The sequence below is a fragment of the Aulonocara stuartgranti genome, assembly GCF_965226115.1.
Source record: "Aulonocara stuartgranti genome assembly, chromosome: 16".
In the NCBI taxonomy this organism is placed as follows: Eukaryota; Metazoa; Chordata; class Actinopteri; order Cichliformes; family Cichlidae; genus Aulonocara; species Aulonocara stuartgranti.
Window position 1 is genome coordinate 4,078,713 of NC_138952.1, and position 16,234 is coordinate 4,094,946.

General features: G+C 39.9%; 1 protein-coding gene across 3 annotated transcripts; it reads left to right on the forward strand.

Moving 5' to 3' along the window:
- The first annotated feature begins 2,704 nt into the window (after positions 1–2,704).
- Positions 2,705–16,228, forward strand: LOC309690967 (fas apoptotic inhibitory molecule 1-like). 3 transcript variants are annotated; one of them, XM_082508457.1, is made up of 5 exons: positions 2,705–2,842; positions 10,805–10,938; positions 11,079–11,307; positions 13,023–13,072; positions 13,558–16,228. In XM_082508457.1, the coding sequence occupies exons 2-5, from the start codon at positions 10,825–10,827 to the stop codon at positions 13,705–13,707; spliced, it is 543 nt and encodes a 180-aa protein (XP_082364583.1). In that variant the 5' UTR covers positions 2,705–2,842; positions 10,805–10,824; the 3' UTR covers positions 13,708–16,228. The 3 variants fall into 3 exon arrangements, with proteins under 3 accessions (XP_082364583.1, XP_082364584.1, XP_082364582.1); XM_082508458.1 differs by lacking the exon at positions 2,705–2,842 and adding an exon at positions 2,870–2,979; XM_082508456.1 differs by lacking the exon at positions 2,705–2,842 and having other exon boundaries at positions 10,523–10,938.
- The last annotated feature ends 6 nt before the right edge of the window (positions 16,229–16,234 follow it).

The following is a 16,234-nucleotide window of genomic DNA, read 5'->3' on the forward strand; positions in this document are numbered from 1 at the left end:
TGAAAATTCCTACAGATAGAGATCTTCCTTGAAGAGGCAGACTTCAAAATGAAACTTTATTGCAGATCTCAGATTTAACGCCCCCACTACAGTCTCCACTCTGTTGGAGTTTTGTAACAGAATCAATCACATGTAAACACACATGTGATGGTTTCAAAGCACCTTTTCCAAAAACATGTGGAGCAGGCCCACCAGCTGTAAGGCTTTTCTTCTGGGAGATGGAGCTGTATTTTGAGATAATCAACAGCATTCAGCACTGCCAACTTTAACCCCTGAACAGCCTAATAATTAACTAAAAGTAACTAAAATGCATGTGAGGGCAGCAGTGCATCAAATATTCTGCTGGAATTAAATTACTGGGAATATTTTGACAGAAGACTTGCACATGAAGGTTAAGAAATAAAAACAGAAAAAAATGAACAAAGCTTAGGTTCAAGAGTTCAACCAGCTCTTACAGGTGCTTCCTCACTTTCAGAGCTCTTAGACGTAATCAACGCTTCCTTTAGTTAACAGAACAGATGCATTTGCCCCTGGACTTACACAGAAAAAACACTTCCTAATAACAAATTTGTGGATCATCATGACACTAGAGGTTAACGCAGATAAGCAGGAACTGAAAGTGGCTGCAGTAAAAGGCAGAATGGGAGGAAGTTGCATATTTTAATCTCAAGACAATTAATACAGCATGTTCTAGACTCCAGGCCCTCATTGTTAGCAAAGGGTTTTAATCCAAGGATTAAAAAAATAAAGTTGTTTGAGCCTCTAAAGATGACGTGTGTGTTTGTGTGTGTCTGTGGGGGGTAAAAATAGCACAATACTTAATACAATCATTTTAGTAAAACTATTAAATTAACTTCAATCATATCTTGATTTTTTGTTAGACTTAAAACACCCTGTGGTGATGCACAGAGGCAAGACTGCACAAAAAGCATATTTCTGGAGCTGGAGCTGAATATACTTTGTGGTAAAAGGAATTACCACAAGAACACACCCACGCACACACACAGGCTGCACAGTTGTGACCTTAGTCACAGAGAAGCAGAATGAAAAAGGAGAAGGAGGATGTCCCATATTAGGACATTTTTCATGCCAGTGGTGAGGCATCATTTCCATATTCAGAGGAATTTATTTTTGCTTATCTGCGTAATAATTTTAAATCGATATTGTGTGACATTTTTGTTTTTAGTCAGCCTCTGCAACATAGTCAAAAACACCATGAAAACAGTCACTTCACAGGTGTACACAGGTGTACGCTAATCACAGAAAACACACTGATGCTCTGAATCCCACACAACTTGTTTGAAAGCAAAACAAAATACAAACAAAACATCATTGCATTTTATTCCACTATGTTAATACTATAAATAAAAACATTTGCTGCACAAATCAACACACAAAAGCTCATCAGCGTTTTGCCCCCCTGCAGGTCAAATGTCTGAGGGGAGGAGTACCAGATCCCCAGAATGTTGTGCTAAAATATTAACTATTAACTATTAACTACTGGGCTATTTCTAGTGTATTGATATGTGAGCTGTCCTTCACGGGTGGCCTTGTTTCCAGGACACGCTGATGTGCTTTGTCTTATATATTTTTGATGTGCTATATATATAATTATATATCTATATTTTAACTAAAAAGAAAAGCTGAAAAAATGCAAATAATGTCAGGAATACAAAACAAACAAAATAATGAGATATACAAGAAAAAGAAGCTAAAAGGAAGATGGAGGTATGTGTTCACTGTGAGAGTTGTTGCAATGCAGTGTTTTTAATAAATAAATAAAAATAAATAAACAAATAAATAAAAATAATAATTTTATCTGGTGATTAACCATTTGCATGAAAAAACAAACAAACAACAGAACTTTTGTCCGACTATAAAATCCAACCTTCTTTTCATGTGTTATACCAAGTATTGTGCAAAAATCTTGAGCCACCAGTTGTTTCTTTATATTTTATTCCCAAGAAGCCAGACTTTCTTATCATTTTTTTTTTTACAGTGCTCAGTAGTTGATGTTGGTCTTTCAAAGTTATTTGCTGGAGATTGGAGATTTTAAAAAACATTTAGGTTCATTGTTACTAGCAGGTTGTCAGAAAAATACATACTTTGCCCATTTCTTTATCTGAATCTATAAAAAAATGCCAAAGATATCACAGTTCAACAGACATAAAATAGCATTTTTGCACCAATAAAGTCCTAAAGAGCTATTAGCTGAATCTTTGGCATACCTCAGCATGGTGTGCAGTGTGTCTCAGTTAGGTGCAGTAAGTGAAGCCGATGATCTTAAGAAATAAAGAAAACACACTGCCAATTCAGTAGTGTTTTCATGGATGGGCTTAACCAGAGCCTGGGCCTCTACGTTATTGAAGCAGAAAAGATCATCATTACAGAGAACAGAACCAAAGGCAGAGACAAAGAAAGAGCTCTGAATGTCCTTCAGAAGAACCCTGGAGAACTACTGCTGAAGATACTTAAAGAAATTACAAAAGTTCGGACTCTTGAATTTTATGTTTGCTATAATTGTACAAACTCTATTTTTGCATGACAGACTTTATTTCCAGGTCTGTTTACGTGGAAATAAAGTCTTGAACGATATATAATATGTCGTTAACTTTTGCTCCTACAATCCTACAATCTAAACACATCTGGTACCTGCACTGCTATTTCCGGAGTGGGCGGGGAGAAGCCTGCGCGTAGGCCGATTCCATGTTACCATAGTAACAGCATAGCCGCAGCTCATCTGTTGGTTGTCCGCAGGAGCTGTGGAAAAACTGCGTTAAAGTGGTTGCTGGGCCATTTTTACGCGCCGCGGAGCTGCAGGGAGCATCTCAGGACCGGGCAGGTAACATGGAGCTGTAATGGTGGATCGTATTCCACCAGATAGCCTTTGAGGTCATGCTTTCACAGCGCAGAAGATAACGTTAGCGGTCAGACCCACAAATTGTGATCAAGCCTGCAGCAGAGTGCGTTACTATTGGAGTAAGACTTCCGCTTTATTTTCAAAATAAAACTACGTTCAATTCAATTTTATTTATATAGCGCCAAATCACAACAACAGTCGCCCCAAGGCGCTTTATATTGTACAGTATATCCTATAATAATAGATACAGAGAAAAATCCAACAATCATATGACCCATATGATAAAATTTTCTCATATTACTGTGAAATCAGAAATTGTGTCAAGCTGTAAATTAAAAAATATAAGTGCGTGAATGCTGATTTTTTTTTATGTGTGCTTTAGCTCCTCCCCTTTGTGAGTGTGGACGCTTCATCTCTTTGCTCTTGAATGCTTTGCTTCTTATATTGATTTTTATTGATTTTTATGCTGATTTTTTCCCTTTTTTCCGTGTGAGCTTACCTGCGATAACTTCTGGACACTTGTAGATCATTAGGACTAGAGTGTTCTTAACAGAAACAGCAACATTTTATGGTTACCTTGTCCTCAGCGCTCCGTGTGTCTGTGGCCTAGACACAGCTGAAGCCTGATTACAGCGTCTGGGCACCGAGCAGCCTCAATAGCCTGGAAAGGTGCTAACCGCTAGGCTAACTAGCAACAAGATGCCTTCCCTCTCCACAGATGACTACCACAGCCTCCTGCAGAAGATTGCAGTACTGGAGACAAAAATTCATCGCTTAGAAGTAAACGTGGAGGTAAATGGACTGTGTGGAAATGAAACAACCTTGCCTTTGATTCAAAACAATGGCAATGAGCAAGCTAGTACACAGCTAAGGAGCACAGATAACATGACCAAGAAAGTAGACTCTGTGCATTATTATAAATCCTCAAGTGATAATCCCCCCTTGGACTGTCTTGGTGCAAAACCAAGACATAAATCATGTCTCCTGGAAGGGGGAGGATGTATCACAGGCAGGGCACAGCGAGCTGAAATCTCTGAAACTGACTGGCCTTCACTTCCTACGAGACAGAGAAGCTCTTCTACCCCTATATACGGGAGGAAACAGGACTGGACAACCGTGAATAGGAAGGTTAACAACAAACCTCCAAAACAACTGAATGTGAAACTGCAGAACAGATTTGCTCCACTATCAAAGGACCCTGGATCTATATCGGACAACCATCCATCTAAAAGCAGCGAAATAAGGTCTGAAAATCTGTTGAAAAGTGAAAGGCCACAGGGAAAGCTAAAGGCTAGGCCTGAAACTCTGATTGTGGGTGACTCTGCCGTAAAGGATGTACAAAGGATGTGTGGTAAGAACACTAAAGTCCTCTGCTTTCCTAACGATATGGTCAACAACCTGAAGGAGAGAATTCTTCAAATTGCAGATGAATATCCAACTGTGACAAACATTGTTCTGCATACAGGGTCAAACGATGTGTCCAAACAACAGTCGGAGGTTCTGAAACGGGACTTTACTGGATTATTAAGTACTGTAAACTATCTGAATGCAGCTGTATTCATCAGTGGACCTGTACCGCCCACCAGAGGAGGGGACGAGAGATTCAGCAGGTTGTTTACACTGAATAAATGGCTTATATCAGCATGTGCTGACCACTCAGTGCATTTTATCGACAACTTTAATATTTTTTGGGAACGCAGGCATCTGTTCAAAGCAAATGGATTTAATTTTAACAAGTCAGGGGTGAAACTGTTCACCTCCAACTTGTTTTATTCCATACGTCATCCATCCGTGCTTGGTGCCAAGGCTGAGATAAACGAGGAGTTATCTCATAAAGAGGAACAAACAGTACTCCAAGAACAGACAAAGCCCAGCAGAAACCTTGAGGAGGAGCTCCATTTGCCCCCACCCGGGAAGAGCCTCAGAAAGGAGAGACATCCATGGCATCTGAGGAAGAGCCTCAGAAAGGAGAGACATCTAAGGCAAGAAGAGGGGTCCCTATTTGCCTCCAACTCTCTCAACAACACCAACGACCAGGACAAGGGACCACGACCTTCCCCAGTCCCCCAAACCCCTGACAGGCCATCACCCTCCTCCCCCTCCCTTTCTCCCTCCTCCCCACACCTGAAATTCACTGAGGAGATGATGGAGCGGGTCAATGCTGGGCTCAGATCTACCCCCCGTCCCAATCCCTTTTTGTCCCCCATAAACCCCCCACCAGAGCGGCCAAAGGTTCGCCATCGAGCCCTACCCTCAACAGAGCAATCGAAGTCACATTGCCCAGCCTCGCCCCCCTTAGTTCCTCTTCATGCCCTGTCTCCGCAGTCTGATGCGTGATGTGTGAAGGGTCCGGGCTGTGAGGATTATGGCAGTGATGACTTTTCCCAGGAGAAGCTGGGACCCTGTTTACTAGAAGGTTTTAAAATTTCTGTACTTTTAGGTGACAGGAGACATGTGGCCTGGTCAAAACACAGAGAGCTGCACTCTAAAAGATCTTTAAACATAGTAAACATACCTTGTGTGCCACAGACTGCTCCCAAACACGAGGGGACAAGTAATACCTCTAAAACACTTAAGTTGGCTTTATTAAACATTAGATCTCTAGCTGGGAAAACATTTTTAATTAATGATTTAATCACTGAGCACAGCCTTGATTTTATGTTTTTAACTGAAACTTGGTTGGACCAAAGTAACAGTGGAGCTGTTCTCATCGAGACGACCCCTCCTAACTACAGTTTTATCAGTGAGGTCAGGGTGAGCAGGAGAGGAGGAGGGGTTGCTGTCTTATTTAATGAATCATTTCAATGTAAGCAGCTATCTCCTGGAAGTTTTCAGTCTTTTGAATATGTGGCTTTACAGCTGAAGGCCCCATCCAAAGTTGTGTTTCTTAATGTTTACAGGCCTCCCAAATACTGCACAGACTTTTTTAATGACCTCAGTGAACTGCTGTCTGTGATCTGTGTTGATTTTGACTGTGTAATTATTGCTGGGGATTTTAACATTCATGTGGACAACCCTCAGGACAAAGGGACTAAAGACCTGAGTAACACTCTGGGCAACTTTGGGCTGACTCAGCATGTAACAGAGGCCACACATAATAGAGGACACACTCTTGACCTACTGATCTCCAAAGGCCTGAGCATTTCAAAGGTTACTGTGTCTGATGTGGGCCTGTCTGATCATTACTGTGTTTTCTTTGAAAGTAAAATCTCAGCCCACACAAATATATCAACAACAGTGATCACAAAACGGTGTATAACTGAACACAGTAGTGCAATTTTTAACCAGGTCTTCCCATTAACACCTGACCTGCCCAGAGGGTCAGTCAATGAGCTCGTCAATAGCTTCAATGCTAACATGTTAAATGTAATGGACACTATTGCTCCCATTAAGGTGAAGGTTATCTCTGGAAGGAAAAAGTCTCCATGGAGAAACTCCACACTGGTGAAAAAAGAAAAAAGAGAGTGTAGGAAAGCTGAGCGCAGATGGAGAAAAACAAACCTCCAGGTTCATTATGACATTTATAAAGAGAAACTTCACAATTATAATTTACAACTGAGGAATGCAAGGAGGTCCTACTTCTCTGACATCATCACTAAAAACAGCCATAATGCTCGGGTCTTATTTTCTACAGTTGACAGGCTAACAAACCCTCCTGTGTCAGTGGCAGCTGAACTTCATTCGACCATGGCCTGCAATGACTTTGCCAAATTCTTCACTGAAAAAATCCAAAAAATTAGACAAGAAATTGGTACATCAACAGCAGATCCAGGATATGTACTGTGTCCACCAAAAAACTGTTTAAACACCATGAAACAGTTTCAACCTATTAACAGCAAAGACCTGGAGGACATCTTAGGTCAACTGAACTCCTCCTCCTGCTGTTTAGATGTCCTGCCAACAAGTTTTTTCAAAAAGGTCTCAAAGACTTTAGAGTCAGACCTGTTACAGATCGTCAACTTTTCTTTATTATCAGGTGTGTTTCCAGAATCACTAAAAACTGCTGTAATCAAACCTATACTGAAAAAGGACAATCTTGACAAGACACAAATGAACAACTACAGGCCGATCTCAAATCTCCCGTTTTTAAGTAAGATCATTGAAAAAGCAGTTTCTCAACAGCTCAGTTACTTCTTAAAACAGAATAATTGCTACGATGCCTTCCAGTCAGGTTTTAGACAGAACCACAGCACTGAAACCGCTCTGACCAAAGTGTTTAATGACATATGTCTGAATACAGACAGTGGAAAAATGTCAGTCCTAGTTTTACTGGATCTCAGTGCAGCATTTGATACAGTTGACCACAACATATTACTCAAACGACTGGAGAACTGGACAGGTCTTTCAGGAACTGTACTAAACTGGTTCAAAACATACGTAGAAAACAGGAAATACTTTGTATCAATAGGTAACTTCACATCTGAGCAGACAAGTATCACATGTGGAGTTCCCCAAGGTTCCATCTTGGGACCCCTTCTGTTTAACATCTACATGCTCCCACTGGCACAGATTATAAACAACAACAAAATAAACTATCACAGCTATGCAGATGACACACAAATATATATCACAATGTCACCAGGAGACCGAGGCCCTGTACAGGCTCTTGGTAAATGCATTGAGGAAATCAATGACTGGTTGTGCCACAATTTTCTCCAGCTAAACAAAAACAAAACTGAGGTAATAGTCTTTGGCGCCAAAGAAAAACGATTACAGGTCACCAGAGAACTTCAATCTATACATCTAAAAACCACAAACCAGGCGAGAAATTTGGGTGTAGTGATGGATGCAGACCTAAACTTAGAAAAACACATTAAGACAATAACAAAGTCAGCTTACTATCACCTCAAGAATATATCAAGGATAAAAGATCTGATGTCTCAACAGGACCTGGAAAAACTAGTCCATGCATTCATCTTTAGTAGGCTTGATTACTGTAACAGCATCTTTACAGGTCTACCTAAAAAATCAGTCAGACAACTACAGCTCATTCAGAACTCTGCTGCTCGAGTCCTCACTAAGACCAAAAAAGTGGACCACATCAGTCCAGCTCTGAGGTCCTTACACTGGCTGCCTGTCCGTCAGAGGATAGACTTTAAAGTTCTGATGCTGGCCTATAAAGCTCTGAATGGTTTAGGACCAAAATACATCAATGACCTCCTGACCCAGTATGAACCTTCCAGATCCCTCAGGTCATCTGGATCCGGTCTTTTATCAGTTCCCAGAGTCAGAACCAGACACGGAGAAGCTGCATTCAGCTTTTATGCTCCTTATATCTGGAACAAACTCCCAGAAAGCCTCAGATCAGCTGAAACACTCAGTTTATTTAAATCCAGGTTGAAGACTCACCTGTTCTCAGCTGCATTTGAATAAAGCACCAAATCCACACTTTAAGCTTAAATTTCAAAACTTACATTTAACTACTGATTTTATCTACTGTTCTGATTTTATCTGTTTTGATTTTATATACTGTTTTGTTTGTTTGTTTGTTTGTTTGTTTGTTAATTAGTTAGTTAGTTTATTTGCTTGTTTTAATCAATTTTAAATCATGCTTTTTATTTGTTCTTGTTTTTAATGTCTCTGTAAAGCACTTTGAATCACCTTGTTGTTGAATTGTGCTATACAAATAAACTTGCCTTGCCTTGCCTTGCCTTGTGCTGGTTAAAGTGGTTAACAATCGCAGTTAAGGGTCTTTAAATACTTAAAAACAACAGCGTTAGTAAGTGTTTCAATGTGAAGGCAGTTTAACACAGTTTTCCCCAATTTTATTTTTAATTTTTTCTCTTAGCAACCAGTTTAATAGTTTAAATATTCATTATAATATTTTCTGCTCCTTGTGCATGTGACATCAGATGGGCGAGGCTATTAACATCCAGTGTTGGGAAGGTTACTTTTAAAATGTATTCCACTACAGATTACAGAATACATGCCCCAAAATGTATTTTGTAACGTATTCCGTTACGTTACTCAATGACAGTAACATATTCTGAATACTTTAGATTACTTAACATATTATCGTGCTTTTTACAACTACATGAATGTACTATTGCTGTGTGATTTATTACTATTACTGAAGGTCCGCGGCTCCGAACCGTAGTAAAGGACCTCTGGCTAATACTTCGGGTTCGTGTTGGGCTCGTAGCAGAAAAATAGCTTTTCTTTGTTGTCTGGGTCAACTTTGATTGCGAGAGAGACGAGAGACAGAGAGAGGCGTTGAAAGACTGCTCCAACGAACTTATTGTTTCGGGGGAAAACACAAACACAGTGTACAGTCGAGTCTTAATAGCGTGCTTACAACTGGGCTTTTGGCTGCAGTGGTTATTATTATATTTACATGCTTCCAGCTCCCGTTTCTGCTCGATGACAACTCGTACTTTTCTCCTTTTTCTCCCTCCATCGCTCACAGACACATAACGGGTATGGTAGTTCATTCTCCCTGCAGCGCGGACTACACTGCTCATGAGGCTACATTCTTTAGCGCTATGCCTGTAACACTCTGCCTATTGCATTCATATTAAATCACAGCCGTTTATTTTCCAACAGAAACCAAACTGCTCGGCATAGCTTAGCACAACAACAACAACAAAAAGAGCTCTCTCACCCAGGAAACACACAGTCGCAGAGAGCGCGCGTAGCTGTCAAACAAAACCCAAACAGTCCTGACCCGCCACAATATGAAACAGGAAAATACCGCCGTGTAATCCATTTATTTCAACAAAGTAACTGTATTCTAAATACCACCATTTTAAACGGTAACTGTAAATACAGTTACTCATATTTTGTATTTTAAATACGTAACGGTGGTACATGTATTCCGTTACTCCCCAACACTGTTAACATCATAGCATAATAACTTATATTAAAGAAACATTTCAAGGAAAGATTTTTCACTGTGTTAAACATTAACCAAAACCACCATTAAAAGAAATTTAAAAAAAAAAAGCTGAAACTGTAACGGTGCGTACACACTGAACACGGTAGACGCGACCAGAGCTTCAGGTGTGAAAAACATCTCAGTGATATCTCTTATATCACTCCCCTTTAAATAGCTGTCCAGACAGAACAAAAGTGTACATTATTTGTTGAATTGTGTTTCTTATTTAATAAGCACTCCTTTTAGAGAACAGTTGATGACGAGCCTGAGGTAGAAAAAGTCTCTTACGAGAAATAACCTTAATGTAATAAGTTATATAATGTGTCTAGATAGAGTTATAGTGTTATTTTCCAGGAATTTCATTTTTTTATTTTATAATACTAGTCACAATAATAATTATTATAAGAAGAAAGTAATTAATGACTTATTAATAGCTTATCTGTAATTCACAGCTGTAATCACACTCTGAAAAGGCCTAGAAGTGGGCTCTTCGATCTAATCCTCAGTACACACTGCAGTAGCTGCACATCCTTAATATCTGCACAACCTGTGCAGTGTGAACAACACAGTTTACAGTACAATTTCAAGCATATATATTTAATTTGTGTTATATACTGGGAGTTATTCTATTTTATAACTTTATAATATATTCAATTATTTAATTTAGTTTAGACAGTTACTGTTCTTCCTTCTTCGAGCAACTATAACCACACAATTTCCTCAAGGTTTAATAAAGTATTCTGATTCTGATTCTCTTTGAGGTTTGACACCCGTTTTTCCACTTTTACTTTGAAAGAACACTCCCGAAACCGGAAGTTTAGATGCCACAAAGAGTAACATTGTAGCTGCGCTCTTTAGCCGTGTTTCTGTCACAGTTATAACTCGCTATTAATACTCTAACGCCGTAGCTGTAGTTGCTGTAATGAAGTAGCCGGGGGGATTCGTGCCGGCGGGCTAAGAGCCGCAGAGATACGAGCATTGTTAGCTTTCATTTCTTTAATAGCAGCTGAGGTTAGCACAGGGTATTAGCTGCCCTTGGTTTCGATTCACGCTGTAGTTTGGTTCTCCAGCAGGTTCTGAAGGACTCACGATGTCTAATGATCTCGCTGGAGTGTGGGAGGTGGCGCTGAGTGATGGAGTTCACAGAATCGAGTTTGAACACGGGACCACCACCGGAAAGAGGGTCATCTACGTGGATGGAAAGGTGTGCAGTCATACTGTTAGCCGGGGAAACACTGGACGTGTTTTGCTGGACTAATCTTATTTATTAATTTATTTGATTTTATTTGAGTGTTTCTGAGGTCAGCCTCATCAGCTCCTGTGATTTTCTGATTTATGCTCCAGGAGGTCCTGAGGCGGGACTGGATGTTCAAACTGGTGGGGAAGGAAACTTTCAGCGTGGGCAGTTCAGACACCAAAGCCACTATCAATATAGATGCAGTCAGTGGCTTTGCCTATGAGTACACCCTGGAGATCAACGGGAAGAGCCTGAAGAAGTACATGGAGAACAGGTCAAAGGTCACCAGCACCTGGTTGCTCAACTTAGACGGCATTGACTGCAGAGTGGTCCTGGGTGAGCTCCTCTCAGTGTTTGTATCATTCAGCTCTTGTCCTTTTACTTCTGTTACTGTGACAGCTTATAATTATGATTTTTTTATTCATACAGAAAAGCTCTATATTCAAGATTCTGCAAAAATTATGCAAAAAAAACCCCTCCCAACAACCCAAAACATGATCTCATAGGAGAAAAGATGCAACTTATTTTATAGCTTTAATAGGTTATAAAATACAAATATATATCTAAGATACATAAAGCTTTAATTCATCTACATAGTCAGTCAGGATAGATATAGACCTGATATTTAGCACAGTGTGATTTATGCCTCTTCACAGCCACCCTCTAATATTATGCAGTAGCTGAGCCTAAGCTCCTTAACTACTCTAAGCTTGGACCATATACAGCCGTGTCTGTGATCTGGGCGAGTTAATCCTTCATATAATTGTACTGCTTACAGTGGATCAAGTGGCAAACTGCCTTGAAAGCACATGCCGCAAATAACCACTGTGCATTGTCTGCATTTGTAACAGAGATATCCCAGCTGGGAAAGAATGGAAATATTAAACTAAACTTTATATTAAATACAATCTCTGTGGTTTGTCTTTCACTGTATGTAGTACATTTTGTACTATGCTTTATCCAGCATGTCTTGTTCAACTATTCACACACATTCATACAAGCACTTCTACACCTAAGCGCTTTCCATCTAACAGTCACACTCTGATGAGCACATTGAAAAACAACTTGGGGTTAAGTATCATGCCTAAGAATGCTTTGGCATGTAGACTGAGACAGACAGGAAAATGTAAATTAATCCAGAAACACTTTGTTCAAAGGATTCTGGCAAGACACAGTAAATACAACTTTTATTAAAAGTCAGGTTATCATGTTAAATATTCATTACCCTGATGTTGATCAAGATAACTGTGGTTGTGATTTTTGCTGTAACTGAGCAGCCTGAATTTGGTTCTTGTTGAGAAACAGAAACAAACAAAGACTTGATTTATAGTAGTCAAACAGAGCTCAGCAACTCTTTGGAATAATATACAGCATGAACAGTATATTAGATTAGCACAAAGATAATATCTCTGTGAAATGAACTCTAATAGGCTGTAATTGTGTGTAATTACTCATTTACTCAGTATGCAGCAGCCAGTGTTCTGCCATTGGAGGCATTTTCCATTTTTCTTGTCTTTATAACTCAGTCTGTGCATAGACTCATGTGGTCCTGCAGGTCTGAAGTCTTTTCTCTTCCCTGCCTTCAGTGAAAGTAACTTTATTAGTTCTGTTTAGTGTTTCACTGCAGAGAGCAGATGAATGCAGATAAAGATTAAGGCAAACAAGGGCGTTGCTCAGATCAGACGTTGCATCGCCTTTCAGTCACAAAGTTAATGCTGTGGCTCTTTAACAAATGTCAGCTGTGGTTTTATAATGTCAAGCGGAGAATCCTGTGCTGGTGCAGACCATAAATCTGGCTCTTAGTTTGCAGAAACCACCTACAAGTGATTAAATACGCAGAATAGATATGAGTCAGACTAGGACTGGAAACCACAAGACAGTCAGATAAACTTTCTCATTCCAGCACCCAGCAACATTACACCTAAAGTTAAAGCTAGTCACTAACCTGCTCTCACTGGCTCAGCAGCTGTGTCTGGGCCAGTTTACTTACATTTTTTTAAATGCTTATCTGGTAAATATTAATTTAAAAAAATCTGTCTTTTTACTTTCAGAGAAAGACACCATGGATGTTTGGTGTAACGGACAAAATATTGAGACTGCAGTAAGTAAAACATGAGTGACATAATACAGGTTGTTATTAGAGCAGCAGTTCCCTTAGTAACAGACCACTAGTCTGTGACCCGGGGACCCTGCAAGAGAGATGGTATAAATCATAGATTCATTAAAGAGTGCTTATGTTGATGGGAGGCATTCACATTAAGGATTAGGCTGTGTGTACTTGTTTTGTGTATTAAAATTTGGTTTGGATATTGTCTTTGTGTTCGGATATGTCATTTTATCTGGGGTGTTGGTCTTATTATATTGAATAGTTAACAACAGTTGTAAAACCATAAGTTGTTTACTGATGATTGTTTGTGTATTCCTGGTTGTTGTTTTATCTGCTCATTGCCTTTGAATATAAATTGATTGGTTGCTTGTGTGGTGCGGTGCATTGTTTTCTTTTGGGATATCATATTGGATCATTATTTTCGTTTGGAACAGGACGCTTCCTTTCTTAGTTCACGCTTTTGCGATTTGCGCCTGCAGGGTGAGTTTGTGGACGACGGCACAGAGACGCACTTCACACTCGGAGACCACAACTGCTGCGTGAAAGCTGTGAGCAGCGGGAAGAGACGAGACGGGATCATTCACACGCTGCTCGTGGACGGCACGGAGATCGCTGAACGCACAGAGTGAGCGTGACTGCGCCTGGATGACAGCAGAGATCTGGTTTTGTATCTGTGACGCCGAGTGAGGGCGCGAGGTGATTTAAAGCTGATAAAGTCAGGGACCAACTGAGAGAAACAATGCATTGCTGCTGTAGTGTGCGGAGTATATTAGCCATATATATACTGGTGAAAGCTGTCCTGTAAATAGCATAGCTGAAGACAAAAGCTAAGTTTGAGCAGTTTTAGAAGACCGAGGGCAGCTACTAATGCCAGAAACAAGCATTTACTGTCTCCAAATGTTCACACTGGATATTTGATGTGTGCACTGGTCTTTATAATCATATTAACACTATTAATCTCAGTAATATCATCAACACGGGAGTCCAGATGTGCCACATTATTCTCTCTCAGCCAGGGTTTTAACACGAGCAGCTGCTTTTGAAGAAGTACTGTATCACACAGCCAAATGTTACCAGTGAGCTGTCCCAGTAAACCCTCACCTCATTCTCTCTTACCTTTGTGCTAGCTTTCTTGTATTTTCAAATGTTGTGGAGTGGGAGGTTCAACAACGGGGTAACTTTATTCCTTGAATGTAGCAGTGGACTGGTTCCTGTTCTGGTGTTGGCCTGTTACATGCTTTGTGTTTCCATTGGTTAATTCTGTTGATATGAAGTGATTAGCTTCCAACGGCCTGCTGTTGATGTGTCAGAATATTTACAGGGTGCGTTGTTCTCAGTTTTCACTTAGGCATAAATCATTTACACAGCTGCAATCACTCACTGATGTCCAAACACACTTTAAAGACGTTCTGTTCTCTTTAGAAAGATCTGTGACTGTGTTGTGCTGTCAATTCATGAGGTAGTATCATAGAGTGTATGATGGACAAAGCCACTGTGATGTCACCCACATTTGTCAAAGCCACATTTTTGGACCCTTCAGCTGTCCACTGTGACCCTCTTAGGTTTTTTAAACCAGGTGTCACAGAAGCGGGGTAGATCGGTCATTGCCCCCATTATCGTCTTTCTGAACATCATGTATTAGATATGATGTAAATGTAGTGATTGATACCACTGATTAATTAATGAAGTGTTTACCGAGGTCACAGCTCAAATGACAGACGGCTCCTTTTCCACTGAAATCTGTTGAGTTTTTTTTCCTGCTAACTACAAGTACAGAAGTCGCCCCCTGCTGGCTATTAGAAAGGATGCAGGTTAAGGCATTTGCTTCATTTTACCAGTATGGAAGCTATGTCCATCTTATACATGCAGTCTATGGATAATACAGAATTTGAGCTAAAAATATTTTAATAAAATCATGGTTATTAAATATTAAGGATTTCTCCAGTGTATGTGAAACAAATGTTTGGTAAGAGACGTTCACTAAGGCTGTACTCACACTAAGAAAGCTGTGCCATGCCCGAGTATGTTTGTTTCCCATTTTCCAGTTTGTTTGACCAGACTGCTGCATGCTCCACCCCGGCAGGGTTACATGAACTGCTCCAGTCCAGGTTCAGTTGGACTCAACATGTGCATGTTATGTGACCACTAATCGTGCACAAGTACTTACATGTAACTCCAGCAGTTGTTCAATGACAGCTGCCTGTGTGAAAATCACTGTGTTCAGCACTTCACAAATCTATAAGGCATATGAGAGGATGAAGTGTCAGCACTTTAAAATGAAACTGGATGCATAACATCATGAACGTCACTGTAGACACACACTGATGCACACTCTGAGCCCAGACTGTTAAGGGTGAGTGCAGGCGATCAGTGGAGTGGTGACAGCCATGATGTGTGTGAGTACATCCTCACTGAAATTGGAACCCAGATTTACTCAAACACTGAGCCAATCCAAACTGGGTTTAGGCATTAAAGAAAGTACTGTTGGTATCTAGAAAGAGAGCGCAGTGACAAGATGGCATGTAGGAGATTTTGAACTGAGATTTTTGCCCCTGCTGCATATATTTCTATGAGTTCCTTTTTCTAGGTGCAAAATATACAGAGAATTCTTAAAGCTCACAAATTGATTTACTAATGTTTGCAACACAATTTATTGCTAATCCTGATAATATTTAATCCAGAATAAAACATGAAAATGTTTCCAATTGTTATTTTTGTGCTTGATATTAAAATGAGCTGACTGTGTGTGTGTGTTGGAAACATAATACGTTTTGTAAATCATTGGTAAAGCTAACCACACCTTTGAGCTCACATGCCGTTTTGCCCCATGTAGTAAATCTGGCCAATTTAGCAAACTTCATCTGCGGATGTCTGTGAAACTGAACTGAAATGCAGCTGAACGCTTCGTGAAACGGACACACTATTTGTTTTTCCTGTCAAACTGTTTCAAGGGTCAAAGGTGAAAATGTTTCATGCTCAGTAGACTGTGACATTGTATAGTTATGATTACCTTCTCACTCTGTTTTTCATGTGTCGTGTATACAGGAATAATGTTTATACATGTATTTCATTTTGTAAGTTGTTTAAATTGTATTTTATTTCATAAAATTTGTGTAGTTGATCAGGTTTTGTTGTTGAGCTTTAAGTTAAAAAAAA